Here is a 17848-nt window from a genome sequence, read left to right on the forward strand (position 1 = left end):
GGCCAGGAAAGTTTGCGTGGCTCCCATGCAATGCCAGCTAATATTCAACGTCTTCTGGGATCACAAAGGGCCAATATAACCAAACAACTACATGCTGAGCGAACCGAGTGTCAAGAGCTTGTCATGTGACATGGAAAACAACCTGAAGCTTGCAATCAGTTAGATAAAAACGTCATGGATCAGTCACCTCAGGTTTGTTGCTGCAACGCACATACCAACACATTGAACATTAGTGCTGTCAAAAACCAAAGGCCCACATTTTAAGCGTACTGCAGATCACTCTATTTTTATCGGACCTTACGCTGCAATTTTCATTTATTTGATCAATCCCCTAAGGCAGCTATCAACAGAATGGCCTCCTGTATAGTATATAAAGTATAGACCACTTATAACGTAACCGTTTATAGTGCAGAACTGGCTACAACGCGGCCTTTTCTGACTCCCGTTTACCCTGCCATAGAACTCCATGTATACGCATACCGCTTATAGTGCAGCCGCGTGAGACGAAATACCGGTTATAATGCGGCTTCCGCGAGAAAATCTCACCGACAAGGGCGGCAGTGAGCACGTTTCTCAACAAGGTGCGTGCTGCCGGCCGGCGCATGCATTATTCAATGCAATCAAACTCTCATTAATTCGGACTTATTTGGCCGCACATGCGTTAATTCGGACTACTTTCGGAGCTCGGTGAGCAAGGAGCGCTGCAAATGTGCGACGAAAAAGAGCAAGAACGGCGCTAGCGTCCAACCGAAACGAAGCGGCGGAGTCCGCATCGCCACAGCCATCAGTTGAAATCGTACGTGAATGACAGCAACGCCGGAATGCTTCGAGCATATTTGTGTCTTTAAAGCCTGTATACTTGTGTTTACCGCTGCGCATAACAATGCATTGGCCGCGGGTTTTCGTAACTGCGTAGTCGTCATCCACGATCGCGTCGATAGCGGCCGCGGTTTTCTGCGCAGCGGTTGCGGCAAACAGTAGCTTCATTTTTACTCGATACGAGCATCGGCCGTGTGCCTAAAAACCTACGTAGTCGCCATCGATGATCGCATAGATAGCGACCGCGGTTTCGACGGCCAGTTGCAGCGACTGGATGACTGGGTGCGTGCGTCGGGCGTGTGCCTTCAGCACCGCAAAGTCACTGTTCATAATCGCGTCGATAGCAGTCACGGTTTTTTCCGCAGCAGTTGCGGCAAACAGTTGTTTCGTTTTGACTCGGTGCAAAGCTGTCGAGCTTGAAGAGCACCGGCTACATCGCGATTATGTTTTCGCCAGCTCACAGGAGAAAATGTAATCGCGATGTGCGCGCGATAGTACAAAGCGTGTCTACATGCTTGGTCTACATGTTTTGCATACGTACAGGGCTTAAAAATCGTTGTTTTGGTTATAGTGCGGTACCGCTTGTAGTGCAGATATTTGCGACTCCTGCGACTTACGTAATAAGCTGTCTACACTGTAACAAGCCTAACGTGGCAGTGTCTTCCAAGCTCTGGAGTCAGCCACAAGCTTTTTACTGTTGAAGTAAATAAAGTCAATTGCCAATTTAGATAGGACAGAGGAGAGAACAAGCCGTATGAGTGCTGCTTTTTACGGTTACACCTGTTATGCTAGTTTTCGGCTTTCTATGCACCCGTCCAATCCAACACATAACTATCATTATAATGATAGTGATAGTTATGTGTTGGAGTGTGTAGATGGGGTGTATAGAAAGCCGAAAACTAGCTTATCAGGCGCATGGCAATGCGAAAATCTAAATATTAAAAAATAAAGTGTACTGCATAGATTCAGAGATCCGGCCTAAGGAGGCTGTATCACCAGACCAGCTTAATTCCCTTGATCACTCTAAAATTTTCAAATTTGTTCGTTTTGGCTACACAGCCAGTCAACACTCCCATACATGGTTGTGCTATGTGACAGCTCCCACGGAGATTCTTGAAACCAATAGCAGAGCACTTTTGCACAGAAGTCATGGCTATACTGATACTGGCAGGCAGTAAGCCACTACCATTGCAGAGAAGGGGTAAAAAAAAAATATTTTTTTAATCAGCAAGCCTGTCTAGGAGCAGTTTTAAGGGCAGCCTGATGACAGAATTGAACTGTGACCATAGCTGAAACAGGTCATAGCTATAAAGCCCGAGGATGTACCTGTAATACATGATGCAGCAAATTCTTTACACCTACTAGCTCTGTAACATTGCAGATGATAATCTTTTAATATGATAAGGAACTGCAGCTTATGTATAGAAAGTTTATAATTTCAGGCAAAATAAAAGCAAATGTTTTTGCCCCTACTTTGGCAGGAGAGAAGCACATAGTTTTTTTCAGCACCTGAAATCCACTCTGCTGATATGCGTGACCCTTGACTTGCCCGCCCCACAGGGCTCGATGAGATAGCGGGAAGCGAGCACAACTGCTCTGACGCCACGGAGAAGTACAGTGGCATCCGGATGATTGACCGAGAGCTCCACCAAGGCACAGGACCCCCTGGCCAATTCCGTACGCCATGCCCTGCAAATACAAATGCACCATTTCAGACTGTTTAGAAGTTGCAAAGACATCAAAGGCTGTTTCGGAAACGGTGAATATAATACAATGTAGCATATACTTTTTATTCAGTCACTCCCAACTGTACAAGCATAGCTGGGTCAGTTAAAAAATAAAGTCCAATTAACTAACATTGAATCAATAGAAGTTAAATGCATGATGCAATTGAAAAAATCAAGCAAGCATTATTCAAACTTCCAGCACACTCAACTGTTTTATGTTCCCTAACAGCACGTCATGTACTACTGCAATGCCAATGTGCTTGTCCTGATTGGGGTTTAATGAGGGTATAGTAAATGATACACTGGGCACATCTTCACCCAGAGGTGCAACTTCACTGAATTTAGGTTTAAACTGCGGTAACACAGAATTCATAGTAATTCCTTACTTTGCATGTAGGAGTAGCACACTCTTTGCCACACTATGCCTTCGTTTCCAGTGCAGTGTTAAAATGTAAATAGTATAGCCACTTATGAGTAATAATTTGAAGGCATTTCTCGTATGTGCATTCAATGGCACAGCTTGTCATGACCTGCGACAATCGTTTACTGTATTTAGTCAAATCTAGGTCTTGTACTTTGATAAAGAAATTAAATATACAAAATTTAAATATCCACCCTGACCCAAGGTTGCAGTTAGCCGACGGATTATTCAGACTCGGCGGCATTGCCCGAAATACTGAATAATCAAAGGTCCCGGAATAATCACTGCAGCTTATATATGACTTTCGCCTTGAGGTGTGAATTCAAGGCAGCAGGCAGCACAAATTTAGCTTCAAAGGTGCAGCTTTGCGGAAAGGCATGCCACACTAAAAGGCAAAATTTGCGCTGCTGTGAGGTCACACCTCAAGGTCAAATTCACATATAATCCACATCCCACCATTGCTATTACATTTTTTTAGTTCTCAGTGCGGGTCATACGTTCAAAAATATTGTTACTGCCCCGCCTGCCAAGGCTTATTAATTGCTACAATTTTCACTGGCATCTAAAATATGGATCATTGGAAATGTGGCGCTGCTGCCACCATATTAAAATAGTAACTGAATTTATCAGCCTCACATATAAAGCGGGCAATAACTTCGAGGTTAAGGATTCTGGGAAAAAAACGCGCTTTATATTCGAATAAATATGGTATTAAGGCTACAGTTCCAGGATTTCAGCAGTTCCAACCATTTATTTGGTGCCATTAACAAAGTAACAACCAGGCCGACTCTGGGGAGGCTACACTAAATACACTTCAACCTCACTATAACGAAGTTGAAGGGGGAGCCGAAATTACTCCATTATAGCCGTTACTTTGTTATATCCATTATTGTCATTTACTGCAATATATGCTCACTGGGGTTCACAATTGTGAACATGGAAATAATAAGACGGCTTTGTGGCCCGCGGAACCACTACACGGCCACGCATGTGATGAAATTTGAATAAAACAATGAAAGGATTTTCGATGTGTGCAATGTGCGACTTAGCACCCGACACGACAGCCTTTAGATAGCTGCCTTCTGTTCCATTGTGATGGGCCATCGCATTCGCTTTCCACTTGGCTCATCACGCTCGAGTAGCACGTGGCAGACAACACAGCGCTCCTCTGTATGATCGAGAATTCAAGCGAACTTCGCTGCGCCGGCTTGGTTCAACAGGCTTGTGGCTTCAGAGATTGCATTGATGCCAATGCGATCTCGGAGGCCATGCCCAGCAGCCAGCACACGTGGCGCGCTGCAGGGAGATGGAGAAGTGAATGCATAGTATGGGCGTGACTCCCGAGATTCTGCCGGGGAGATCTCTGAGGCTATGCCCAGCTGTGGCTACCTGCGTGGCATGCCATAGAGAAAGAGAGAAGTGAATGCACTAATCTCTCGCACCGCTGCCCGTAGCCGCGCAGCATTGCACGACTCGCGCAGGCTTGCACTGACCCTCAAAATTGCGCAATGGAGATTTCGGAGGCCATGGCAAGTTGCACCTGCCTGCGCGACACGCCGTGCAGTAAAAGTAAATGCACTAATCTTTCGCATCACCGCGCCGAGCCGCGCAGTGTGGCATGGCTCGCGAAGGGAGGCAAGTTGAGAAGTGCAATAGAGAGCTGCTGCTTGTGTGCATGTGCACTGCTACGCGCAGTGGTGAGAAAGACCATTGTTGCTCGACAACGTATTCGACTCGAGGACAAGGGAGTTTTGAACTGCCACGGCGAAGGAGTCCCGAAAGCTCGGTGTGCAACGGTCGGGTATTTTTTGGTTTTCGGAGCCGAATCTAGTTCGTTATATACATTGGCCGGACAATTTCACTTTGTTAAAACGAGATTTGAAATACATGGATCTCTATGGGGATTTCAAGGGGAATTTCATTTACTTTGTTATATCCATCATTTCGTTATATCCCATTTTGTTATAACGAGGTTCGAATGTAGTTTACTGAAGAGGAGCATCAGCTAGCTCTCTGTGGTCAAATCACCTACATGCCACTCAGACATCTTGCAAATTGGAAAGCAGCCACATGTACGCAGTGGAACCACACCCATCTCTGGATGCAGGAATGAGCATTCGATGTGTCACAACAAAGCAAAATGTTTGCAGCTATCATCACATGCGAGAAAAATGTCCACTTAACCAACGCTGATGTTTTTCTAGGTTGGCTTACATTTGCGTGAACCTTATCACATTTTTTTTTACTCTCCAACTTTTAGGTGTTATCAAATCAGCTTATGGTTACAGCTGTGGTCAGATTCTTGACTACCAGTACTACTTTCTGTGGACCAGCTTAATGACATTCTGGTTTCCTACTTTGGGCAATTATAAGGTTAGTACTTCGGTCTGGGACATGGCAGCCCTTGCCAGTTATGGCCAGTTGTCAGTTATCTCCTTGGCTAGCGCATTGCAATCCAAATCCGAAAGACCCAAATTCATAACCTGTGGGTACCACAAGATAATTTTATCCTTCAGATTTCTTTTGCTTCCAAGAGACCAACATTTCAGCCTCTGCTTAATGACATCATAGAATCAGTCCTTCTTTTTTCATGCGAACAGGATGTGTACAGGATCAGACGCCCTCTTCAGTCCTCATGTCCTATTGTCGAGCTGGTATGTGCCTTATTGTTTTGTACAAGCTTACCTTAGCACACAGAAATCTCTCGGTGCATGTGGCCTCATTGAGCCGCAGATGTACTGGATGACTTCACTCTGCTTGTCCAGCTTGGCAATGTGCCGCCACTTGATGAGCGTGTTGTCCCAGATGTGACTATCACCCAGAAAAGAGACCGGAAGCAAGCAAGGCATTCTAGTTGACATCAAATTCCATTAAGCTTTTGTCAAAATGCTGCATGTACATCAACGACTGAATTGAATTGAGTTAATTCTTCAATGACAAAGTTGCGAGGATGACTAGGCAAAAAGCTGCAAGTAGCACAATAGTGCTTGTTGTTGGGCGAGTCGGTCATACATCGTCAAGCAAGGTGCTGCGCGATACAAACATGCCTGTGCTCTTCTCATCCATGTTTGTATCGCGCAGCACCTTGCTTAACTGCAAGTAGCAGCTTGAGGGGAACCTGGCCACCTCATACACAGGGCAGCTTCAGAGCAGTTAAATAGAAGCAGACATTACACATAATGCATAACCTTCATAATAAAGGAAAGATCAACCACAGTCAGAATTAATAAACAAAGCTATCATGGAAACATTTCACACAGCTTTAAGACAGAAAAAAAAGGCATAGTGATGAAACAAAAAAACAGAAGAAAAAGAACACGAACTTATTATGGCAGCAAACACCATCATGTGTGATGGCAATGTATGGCGATGCCATTCATCACTGACAGCATGCCATTCATCACGACAGTAAAGCAACTGGGCAAGCTTATTTACCATATCCACTATATGCTGCACGGTCCTTTTAATCCTGTGCTAAATCTATAATACCTCTGCATAACTGCACGTGCCCTTTATTTCCTATGTGTCGTATTGCACTCAAAATATATATATATTTTTCTTCAACGATACCAACAAGTGCAGTACGTAACCTGCATACGTTTAGCCGAGTGTTGTCGTGACAAAAAATTGCGTACTCACATAAACACTTGGCACAGAAAAAGAAAGAGAGGCAATTTAGTATTTGTAAAAATTTGGTAGTTTTGCTCATATAGCGAAGCAATGACAGCGATATCAAGCTTTAGCATTGTGCTCGAACTCCTTGGACAGTGTTCTAGCTAGACAAGAGTGTGACATGTTGGCGCAATGCAGCATGCAAGGCAACCTGCTGCTGGTCAGAAAGAACAATGCCCTGGCCGCTATGAGGCATCTCACAACATTGGCGTGAGGAGTGCCGCCAGTGGTGTTGCAGTTGTCGCACCTCGGTGGTCCACGAGATCAGTTCGACAGAAAACCGTCGGCGCCCAGAGAAATACTAACCCTTTACCTCCCCGAATTATTTTTGAAGAAACATTCCCAAATTACCGATTTTTTTTTTTGTGCTCTATGGAATTGGCACATTAAATAAACACAAAACATCGATTCAAAACAAAACATTTTTTAACTGGAGCGCACATAAAAAAAAATTATTTAAGTATAGGAAAAAACTTGGCTTCTCTGCACGACGAAGATGCCATTTCCCTTGAATTTAATGTTCAAAATGTTTATACCAAGTTTTCAATGGTATTGTAGTGCCATCTGTGGATAAAAGAGAGAACTAGCTGCACGAACTTGCTCAGACAGTCAGAGTAACAGAACTGTCATTAACTGTCATTAAAAATTGTGGAACGTGTTCAATTGCTCAGTCAGCAAGTGCTTGAGAGCTTGGTTTTTCACAGTGTGGACAGCCGGGTCGTTTTATAAATTATTAGAAACTCTGCATTGTCTTCAATTCAATGTTCAGATAACCAGTTTTGCTTAGAAGACTCACCGTTCGCGAAGAATCCTAGTGAGAAGCTCAACTGGGGGAGCTTCAACCTCGACAACACATCGCCACAGCCGCAGTGGAAGACCGTCCCCTGGCTTTTTGAAGGCCAAGTCAACGTCAGCATGCTGCACGTTTGCCCAGCCTTTGCTCTTCTCCCGGGCCTCCTGTGAAGAGGCGAGCACAACCACAATCCTTGTAACATTGTTGTAATTTTTGTGGCAGTCAATGCACGAAGATCGTATTGTTGTAGCGGCTACTTCAGAAATTTAAAAATTAAGCCAGTTCCATGCTTGTGAAATCTGATCAAACAGTTGAGCCCTGCAAACGTGTGTATAGAGTAGTGGGTATGACGCTCGCCTTCGGACCGTGAGTACGGGGTTAAAATCCCACTTCTCTCTCTCTTACTCTCCATCTGTGTTTCTCTTTCTTTGTTTCTCTCTCTTTCTTTTTCTCTCTCTGTGTCTCTCTCTCTGGCTATTTTCTCTTTCTCTCACCCATAGCAAGTTGTGTTAGAATCGTCAGTACAACGCAATCATATGGTTCCCATAAATGCATGTTCTGCAAGTGTGGGTGCATAGCCTAATGGTTATGACGCTCGCCTTCGGACCGTGGTTACCTCGGTTCGAATCCCGCCTCGCCAAGAAAGTTGATAAGAAAGTTGAAAGCTGAAAATTTGAATTTTTCATTTATATGTTCAGTGTGTCGGCATGGTTATTATACATACGTACAGGTCGGTCCACTGTTAGAGGGAACACGCAAGCACATGGCTCACGCTCTGTGCAGTGCCATGCACGGGAAGCGGCAAAAGCCAAGCGCATACACGAAACGGCACAGGGGCGGCGGCGCGTGCCGTGTGTCATCTGTTGCCCTCCATCGTTTCGTCTGCACGCGGCGTGCGGCTGGGCAACTACAGGTCTTGAGCCACGGTTGCAATGAACGAGATCAAAAGGAGCAAAGTTGCGCTTGACTTGCCAGCCATCTGAGCTCTAAGAGCATAGCAATGATAGAGCTTTCAGAACATTACAGACGATATGAAGCGCTGTTTTTCTGGAGGAGGCTTTGCTTTCAGACGTTATCGCACGACAGATCGAAATGCGTTCACTTAGTGGATTGCGCATGGTGACTGACTCAGCGAAATCAGCATGAGTCACACCGCAGTTTATTTTTGGAACTGTTGAGCACGGCATGTTTCAGTGATGTCTGGTTACGATGCGCTCAGTCTCTTAAGTTGCTGTAAGATACGAAATGCCGTGTAACGCTACCGTTGGGGAATCAGAAAACGAGAACATGTATATAGTCATTCGAAAGCATCTCTCTTTTCTTCCAAAATGATAGTGAGGGAGTGACACTAACGTACATAAGCAAATACATGCAGAAGAATTTGCAGTTACCGACGGTGTCGTGAATGCATTTCCGTCTACGGAATGCTCATGCAAGATATGCAAGATGCAGCACAGCGACGTTATCTGGCGTGTCCAAAATTATTGTTCTCCGAAACATAGTTCTGCCGCTGCTTATTCGTATTCTACACCGCTGCAGTAGAAGTGAGTGTATTTATGTGCTTTCTACGTCTCATGGCTGGCAGTGCATGGAATTAAATGTTTCTCCTTGAAGCGGGGGGCTCTTAACGTGCACGGCAGGGTGGCCACACGCGAGCAAAGTGAAGGGGCCATTTGATAGCAGACGAGGCGCAGCATGCACCGCCCCTGCACCGCTTCGCGCATGCACTTGGTTTTCGCCACTTCCCTTACATGGCGCTGCCCGGAACATGAGCCACACACTCGCGTGTTCCCTCTAACACTGGACCCACCTGTACATTGAACCTTTCGTTCAGGGGGACACAACACAAGGAGACTCAAATAAGAGACCCACGAAGCTTTATCGTATGGCTGGCATGGCCCCATTTTGAGATTTCTGAATGTTTGGACTGGTTGGTTCAGTATTAAGATTAAGACAAACAAATAGACAGAAATAGAGACAACACACGTCGGTAGTTAGCACTTGTTTGTCGTCTGTCCATCTGTGTGTATCAGGGCTACGATTTACCATACCCTACCATACGATTTACCATAACAGCCTCACTATGACAAGCTGCTGAAGCCAAAATATGCTGTATTGAGTCTGTGCTTACTTCTGAATACAGTGCTGTTTTTTTTTTATATTGACAAACATTCAACTAGCAATGAACTCATGTGGCGAAAATTTACAATATCATGAGGAGCCATTGTGGGCTTGCAACATGGCATTGCCACCACCTTTCAGTTCTCTGTCCGTTCTATTTAGCCAAGTCTCCGCTTAAAACCAGCTGTTCACAGTTCAAGAACTGTTATCAACCAATTTAGCTTTATTTTCATCTTTTATGTCCCTTCAAATTAATACATCAAGTGCTCCTGTTACAAGTAACATCACCAGCTATTACCCTGCATGAAAACACATCTTTACTTACAGTGATGAGGGCATGAAGGCATCCTTCGAGGTATGACTTGAGGCTTCCAAGCTCATCTAAGGTCATTGGTTCGTACTGCTCCAGACGACACTGTTGCAACGTTTCCAGAGAAATCTGCAATATGCGTGGACATTCTCCTTGAAGCAAATATGTAAGCTACGACTGCATATTTTGACATAGTATTGAAACACAGCACACATGAAGACACCTCAAGATATTGGTTTTCTGTCTCTTCATGATGCGTGTTTTAAGTTGCCCAAGAACACCTTCTGTTTTTTGGAATACTGTCACAAAATTTACATTCTCCAGTTCAAAAGCAATGTAGCTGAAGAGTAAGTTCTTCCAAGAGTTCGGAATACTGTTGCAAGTTCTGTTTTTATTTATAGCAGTCCTGACCATGGACAGTTACAAGTAGACAAAAGATGACTGAGAAACGGGCACTTAAACGCACACAATCAAATGTTATAAAACCACAAAATTGCAACATGTAAAGTTTGTTATTAAGGTTACATAGAAGACCGTGTATAGGAGGCTTGGCAAGCATGAAATGCAGAATAGCACAGAGAAAATGCTTTTTCAGTGAGCAACCAGAGTAATTAAAGGGGCCATTCAAAACCTTTCTTCAAATGGCATCTCCTCACAAATATTCAAGTTTCCAAATGCACTTTGTATGAGCAGATTTATCAGGAACAGAATGCTATCCTGTCACACCCTCATGGCCTTACCTTTTTCTTTCTGTAGTTTATGATGCACTCGAAGCTGTGCTGTAATGCTCATACGAAAGAATGCCCACCATGTTCCATTCATTGCTGTGCTAAAGTTTGGTAATGCCAATGCCTCTAAGATTGTGATATCATTCTCTGCCACTACACGGAAGCCACTGCCTCACCAGTGGTGAAATTTCTGTCTTTGTTTCTACTGCAAGAGCTGCTTAGTTGTAGCATCCAAAGAAATCCAGCTGATGGCCTTCATGTTTATAAGTTTGCAACAAGATACACAATATACAATGAGGCTTCCAGGAAGTAGTGGCAAAAAGCAGGGAGTCTGTTCAGTGAAACTATACGCTCCAAGCTACATGTACAGCAATAATACTTGGCTCATTACTTATAACAGCAGTGCTAGTGACTAAGCAGGTTGTTTAGCATGTTCAAAATGTGTTGCAAGGTACCTTTAAGTTTACAGGACAATGGCCAAAACTGTGCCCTCACTAAACTTGTGTCAACTCACTGTTGTCTTATACGTGGCCATAAAAGCAACAAGGGCAAGGCTTTGACTAACATGTTTAACATCCGCCTAGCAATAACAGTAAAGGTTATACATCCAGAGTAAATTAATGATACATCGCAGTTCTTAATCCAGGACACAATATCAGAAATGAAACAAGCATACAGAAACAGAAAGCAATGCAGATGTGCCAACTTCAAACTTTGCTGAAACTCTAGCCGAGCAGCCTAAGAAGCTGCTTGGCTAAGCCAAGCTGAAGAAAGATTGATAGTAAACACAGGAGCATGGCCAGTATAAGTGGCCCACCTGAAAGAGCTGCTTGTGGTCGATAATCATGCGTGCCAGGCACTCGTGGGCCGCCCTGTTCTCGTTGAGTTCGCGCTGGTCAGGAATGCCCACCGTGGTCGCCCGCCTTCGTGGACTCGCACTTGCGCTTCGTGGCACCGCCAGTTGAAAAAGGGACGGCGCAATGCACACTGCGATGTTGGCCACGGTCATCTGAGAAAGAGCGGGAGAGCCTTAAGAAATGCCTGAGATGGATCAAATTTCGGTGTGGGAGGGAGATAACTGCTTATAGGGAAAGCAGAGAGGGTGGCTAGCTATAGAATGCATTAGACTGCTTGTGTGCACAGGAAAAGAAGGAAGGGGGACTTTAAAGAATGATGAAAGATGATGAGGACCAGCAAGAGACATACATATATATCTCAAATTATCAGGTAATAACGTGATTTCATCAACGCTCCAAGTTCAGCACAGTGTTGTGAGAATAGTCCAGAACAGTCCAGGGGATGGAGATTTGGAGACGGTGCTTTTGTCTGTCAGTACCAACAGTCATGACAATGGTCAAAATACAGACTGACCTGATCGCATGCAAGCATATGTGCATGCATGGACCAACATGATGACCAGGTATTCTGGCTGCTTGTGGAATAAACTTTTATTTTTCTTGCTACTTCGATATTTTGGACTCCATTTATTTGAAATTTTAGGTGGCCCTCACCATTTCCGAATTATCGGTCAGCGATTATATTCTACACATTATCAAGCACAATATTTAAAAGGGCTCTTTTGTTCGAACTCCCGTTTTATTTGAATAATTTTCAAGTCCCTTTGGAGTTCGAATAAATGATGTTCCACTTATAAGGACGGCCAGAACTTTGGACACCTTGCAGTGTGCCATTTCGATAATTTCAACTCTGCCTGCACGACAGCATGCTAATTCGGCCACCAAGACAAGCACAAAGAGTGATGTCTTTCTTTAAGCACATTGCCAACACCTCGCAACCAAAAGTAGTGAAACCTGGCCAATCCAGTAGTCACCAACCATACCCAAATCACGGGCAAGCCAAGCTAAGCCACTACGTTGTAAAGGCAGCATTTGCGGTTTGTCACATGTGTTCCATGTGTCAAGCATTTGTTCCTTTATGTGTTAAACACTGACGCAATGTTGGATGACTTCTTAGGCACTGTTTGGAATTTTTTCTCACTTAAAATTATTAGGCAGCTTCAAATGATGCCAACTCCACCCTTCATGTCTGCACCGACGAGCACGGTGATAAAGCGAGGGAAGTGCTGGACAAGAAAAACAGTGCCCAGCAATGACCAACAACCATCATAACACAATGTTCTGAGAGTGATATCCAAAAATGACAATGTGTGTGCAGACAGGTCAGCGAACCACAGCTACACCATAGTTGTGTCCCAAAGGCATTGTTATTGAGATTTGTGCGGGTATAATGATGAATTTCGATGTTTTCTGCAAGAACATTGTATTTCCAATGCCCACAGTCTCTGTCTAGTAATGCAAAGCTAACCAACATTTTTCATGCTGTCACTCTGATGCCAAGAGGCCTTAACATCATTATTTTCATTCATATTAAGAACAGGAAAAACAGAATGCAGACCAAAGACGTGTTGTCAAAGGGGTTGATTTTTCTTTTTGATCGGTGTTCTGTCTTTTTTCTAATATGAACGTACTTCCTGACCAGACAAGATGTCGTCCAATGATTAATTTTGCCACTATTTTCCTCCACAAAAACTGTTCGGACATACACGAAAAGGTTTCCCTATTTTCAGCTCACAAATTCTCAAACACACTGCTTTTAATCTACAATGAGTGCTGAGCATCCTAGAAGCATGAGATGACTGGCATCAGTGCTGGCTTTGGCAAAATAGCAGCTAAGAAAATGGAGACCCCATGTCCCAAATTTTGCCTCATCTCCATCTTACTTCAAAAATAAAGAAAGGCTTAACATACCTGGTTTTCTTGCGCGTGCCTGCACACGTCGTCGAGGAACACAAGGAGCGTTTCGAGGACTTCTCGATTCTCGTCTGGAATGAGGAGGACTGCTGCCTGCAGCGCGTCCAGCCGCAGTTCTTCTGGAATGTCTGCAAAGGTTGTGAAACTTCAATCTAACCAAGATGTCACAGCAGCATTTTAATCAGAGCTGCAAAGTGACATTCCAGCTACTCTTACAAAATCTGTTCTTCTTTCTGGAGTTTTACGTGCCAAAACCAGTTCTGATTATGAGGCAAGCCGTAGTGGAGGGCTCCGGATTAATTTTGCCCACCTGAGGTTCTTCCACGTGCACTACAACACAAGCACACAGGGGTTTTTGCACTTTGCCTCCATCGAAATGTGGCCGCCACGGCCGGGATTTGATCCCGCTCAGCAGTGCAATGCCTTAGCCACTGAGCCACCGTTGCGGGTTTACAAAATCTGTTGACAGCAGAGTTCTACAGAAGATACAGGAAGAAAATAACTCTATGCACCTATTCATAAAGGTGAATTTATGACAGACATTATTTTCAAGATGAAGATCACCTCATGAGTTTCCATCATGCATGTACAGTCAACCAGAAAAGCTTACGGGCCACGGGATCTAAAAAAATTGTTGAATTTCCGAGCAGCCTGCAATGTAGCCAGTAAAACTGTACATATCACAATGTTATTCGCATATATATATATATATATATGACAGCGTGACTTACTGTTACAGCATAAATGTGCAAGCCCACATGAAACTTTGCCATAGTGGTGCATGTTAACTGCTATCAGTGCCCACATTTGTAACAGACCACTACAACCAGACACATCCAGTAAGTAATTTCGTAATTAAGCACACTCGTTTTGAACGCAATACTTAATTAAAGTTCACACAGCTCAAACCATTTCTGCCTGTACTCATTTAATGAATTCAGATAAAGGTTGACCCATAACATCTTGTGATACAGTTGTTTTGAAGTCATTCGGTGGCATGGCGGTGCCCGGGTCACATCCAAGCGATTGACAAAAAGCAAAAAGAATGGAAAATGAAATAGACTGTAAAGAAATGCAGCCCCAGGTCCTTCTACATATAATATGAGAACAGCCAACTTTTCCTGTGGAGTCACACGAACCTATGATGCTGGGGAAATGAATGCAGAAATTAACAGAGAGAGAGAGATAGGCAGTAACCTGCATAGCGCACTTCAACTAGATTTTTGAGCAAGCATCTGCAAAAATATGCTTTCAGTTCTTAAGATCACAATTTGGGAACTTTTGAGAAAGATCAACCATGCTTTATAAATATAATGCAGGCAGCTTATGCAATCACTATATGACAGTTACTGGGTGATTAAGCAGTGATTCTGCAAATAAAACTCAGGATTTAACAAAAGAAAGCAATGTTTTTAATCAAATGAAACATGTTCAATGCATGTGCCAAAAGAACATTGCCTAATTTCGATCTTGAATGTTTTTGTCCTAATAAATTGTGTGATTTTTTTAATCACACAGCAGGTTGTGGGCAGCAACCTGTTTTACTGGCCAAGCAAAGTGCGGCAAGATGTGAATGCTTGGCGCAAGCAGAAGAGAGGCAGCTACTTACGTTGAAAGATGCAGAGAAACGTGTCAGACAGCTTGCTTGTAAGCAGGCCGTCTGGAAGCTCTCTGAAATACTGCTTCAGTAGGTCAGCCACATCATATGCCTGGTGTTGCTCGTATGAAATGGGCCCCGTGGCAGACTCGTGCAGTGACCGCAGTTTCTGGATGCGAGAGCGAACCCCAGACTTCCGGAACAGGCCTGTTGCCTCAGGGGCACTCTTTCGCAAAAACTCCATGGCCCCTTGGATAGATGGTGGCAGGGCGTGCCCCGTCCGCTGAAGGGACACACTAAGAGGCACTCCAAACACTGTCTTGTCTGCAGAAAAATACACAGTGCCACAAAGCAAAAAATTACTTTCACAGGAAGGGCTTAAAAGTGAAGGTGAAATTCTTTAAAAGCCTGGAAACAACTTTCATTTTTTGGCATAGTTAGATGGAAGTAATAACAAATTAAGATTAGTTTCTCAGTATGCAGTGTCCATATTGCACTAAACACCCACCCCAATCCCACCTTCGCTATGGCTCTTTCAGAATAATGTAAGCCAATCGGACATAGCACTAAAAGGAGCTAAAAATAACTTTAGGAGTGGCTGTACATTGCACCACTTTTTGCATCCTACAATGTTGCCACTTGGTGTCAGACAAGCAGCGAAACGTGCTGTGAATGAATTGAAATGCATGGAAAAACATGAGTTTATTCTGTTTAATAAAACTTAGAGCATCAGAGACACCGATAATCAAGGAAAAATTCCAAAGCACCAGTTGGTATCAGCTTACCAGGCACTGGAAGCAATGAAAAACAAGCTCCCTGATGTGTTTGAACATAACGTTTTTCTATATATATGGAATGGGCTACTATTTGGCACAATTGATACCACACATTCAACAGTATGTTCAATAGGGCGCGTCAAAGAACCCATATGCACCAAACTTCGCATAAGACAACAATGTAAGGGTACTTGGTAAGAACGACAATTTAAAGGAGATGTTGAGCACTATTCACTGTGAAAGATAACTAGCTGCTTATTGACCTGCACACTTCTGTGGAGGCAGAGCACTCGAGCTCATTTCATTGCCATGAAGCAGCCCAAAAGAAATGCCAGATCTCAACATGGAATTTGCACTTTTAAAGGAGTACCGACGTGATATTTTCGACTCATCATTTTTTGAAGGTCTGGGACGTTTAATCCCTAGAAAAAATACTGGAAATTCTCAGAGTGCCCTAAATAGTGTAATATCATTTCTTTTCTACAGCCAGCTTCAGTTTCCTTTTTTTGGGGTTGCCTGTGTCGTGACGTCATGACACAGACGGTGGTCGCATGGGAGCAGGACATAGTGATGTTCTGGCACTCACTCTGGCCCGCTCGTTTGCCTTCTACAGTCGAATCCCCCTACAAAAAATGCCGCTACAATGAAATTTCCGCCACAACGAAAGTTTTCAGATTCCTCGTCAGCTGCCCATAGAAAGTAATACAAAAAAAGTCTTTCCATAACGAATCCAGGGAAGAACAAGGGGAATGCGGGAGATGGAAATTCAAGACGATGAGCAACACGAGAACAAGGTGAGAGCAGAAGCCAACATTTAGGACAAGTGGACTTGTCTTCTTCAAGGCGACATATGCTCTCCTCGACACAGTATATATAGGTAGGGTTCTACTAAAGGGGAGGGAAGGTAACGCGGGTGGGTGAGGTAACGAGCAAAAGTGTGTTAGCGGCGAGGGTGTAGAATTGAAAAGAAAGATAATGCGCTACTGATAGTCGGTGGAGGAATTTTAGGCAGCGCCGTTTGTTAGCCGGTTGACGTGACACGTCAACCGGCTAACCGGCATGTGTTTCATGTAACTTGACTTCATGTGCTTTTCTGCAGCCTGACAGTGTTTTTTTTTTATGGGATTTGACTACATGAGCCTTTCCATGAACTAACTGTGTGTATTTATGTGATCTGACTTCATGTGCACTTATGTGGCCATTCACATATTCACATCTATTTCTTTATTACTGTGTTCATTGCACATGAAAAAGAGCAGCTTGTACTCAAGGCACCAATATCTCCCAACACTTCTGTATTTTAATGAAACAATAACACTGTACTTTGGTATGTACTGACCTTTGTAGTCGGGAGCACGCATGCGCTTGATGAACTTGGGAACAGCCCAGCCCCAGCCAGACCGGTAGGGTGGCGAGAACCGCTCCATGAGAGCAGTCAGGTGAAGAAGTGCCAGCTTCTTGAGCACGAGCAGCTGGGATGCTGACAGGTGCTCGTAACGCAGCGCTGTCAGGCACGTCAGCTGCTCAGGTGAGGATGAAAAGCAGTGCCATGCAGAACCCTGGGTGCAGGGGCTCCCACTGCACAGTGAAGGGGAGCATACTGTTGACTGATTGAATTGCACTTGAACTGCCTTTATTCAGCAACAAAGTTGAGAGGAAGACTAGGCAAAAAAGCTGCAAGCACAGCTTCAGGGGAACTTGGATACTTCATACAGAGTGCAGCATCAGAGCGGTTAAACATACGAACACAAACACATGTATCAACATAATGCAACAAAAAAGAACATATATACATATGTACACACAATACAGAGACAGAAAGCTCTCTGAAATTAAATGAAATGAAATACAGAGAATTTTGCCGGTGTATGTGTAAGTTCCATGCTCATCTGCAAGAACAAAAAGACCCTATAGAAATGAGGGTGGGAACAGGGGAAAAAAAGGCAACAAAATATAGATGAACATGGTATGCACAAGTGAGATAATGGTGATGGTATTGATGTAAATAGGTTAGAGCTTGTAAATTAAGCCAATGTATTGAAGGAATGAAAAAAGAATTTAAGCTTGGCGTTGCTTTGAAGAATATGGCATAGAACATAGCGTGCTTCCTAGA

The 17848-nt window shown here is 43.9% G+C and overlaps 1 protein-coding gene across 8 annotated transcripts in view; it reads right to left on the reverse strand.

Moving 5' to 3' along the window:
• Positions 1 to 17848, reverse strand: part of LOC119449630 (rho GTPase-activating protein 7-like) — a 411144-nt gene that overhangs the window by 4856 nt on the left and 388440 nt on the right. For all 8 annotated transcript variants that reach the window (XM_037712849.2, XM_037712845.2, XM_037712848.2 and 5 more), the window contains 8 exons: positions 17075 to 17313; positions 14972 to 15283; positions 13360 to 13490; positions 11409 to 11600; positions 9879 to 9992; positions 7436 to 7596; positions 5653 to 5778; positions 2329 to 2508 (listed from right to left, as the gene is read on the reverse strand). In XM_037712849.2, coding sequence (XP_037568777.1) covers positions 2329 to 2508; positions 5653 to 5778; positions 7436 to 7596; positions 9879 to 9992; positions 11409 to 11600; positions 13360 to 13490; positions 14972 to 15283; positions 17075 to 17313 — 1455 coding nt within the window. The remainder of the gene's footprint in view (positions 1 to 2328; positions 2509 to 5652; positions 5779 to 7435; positions 7597 to 9878; positions 9993 to 11408; positions 11601 to 13359; positions 13491 to 14971; positions 15284 to 17074; positions 17314 to 17848) is intronic.

The sequence above is a fragment of the Dermacentor silvarum genome, chromosome 4 (assembly GCF_013339745.2).
Source record: "Dermacentor silvarum isolate Dsil-2018 chromosome 4, BIME_Dsil_1.4, whole genome shotgun sequence".
NCBI lineage: Eukaryota > Metazoa > Arthropoda > Arachnida > Ixodida > Ixodidae > Dermacentor > Dermacentor silvarum.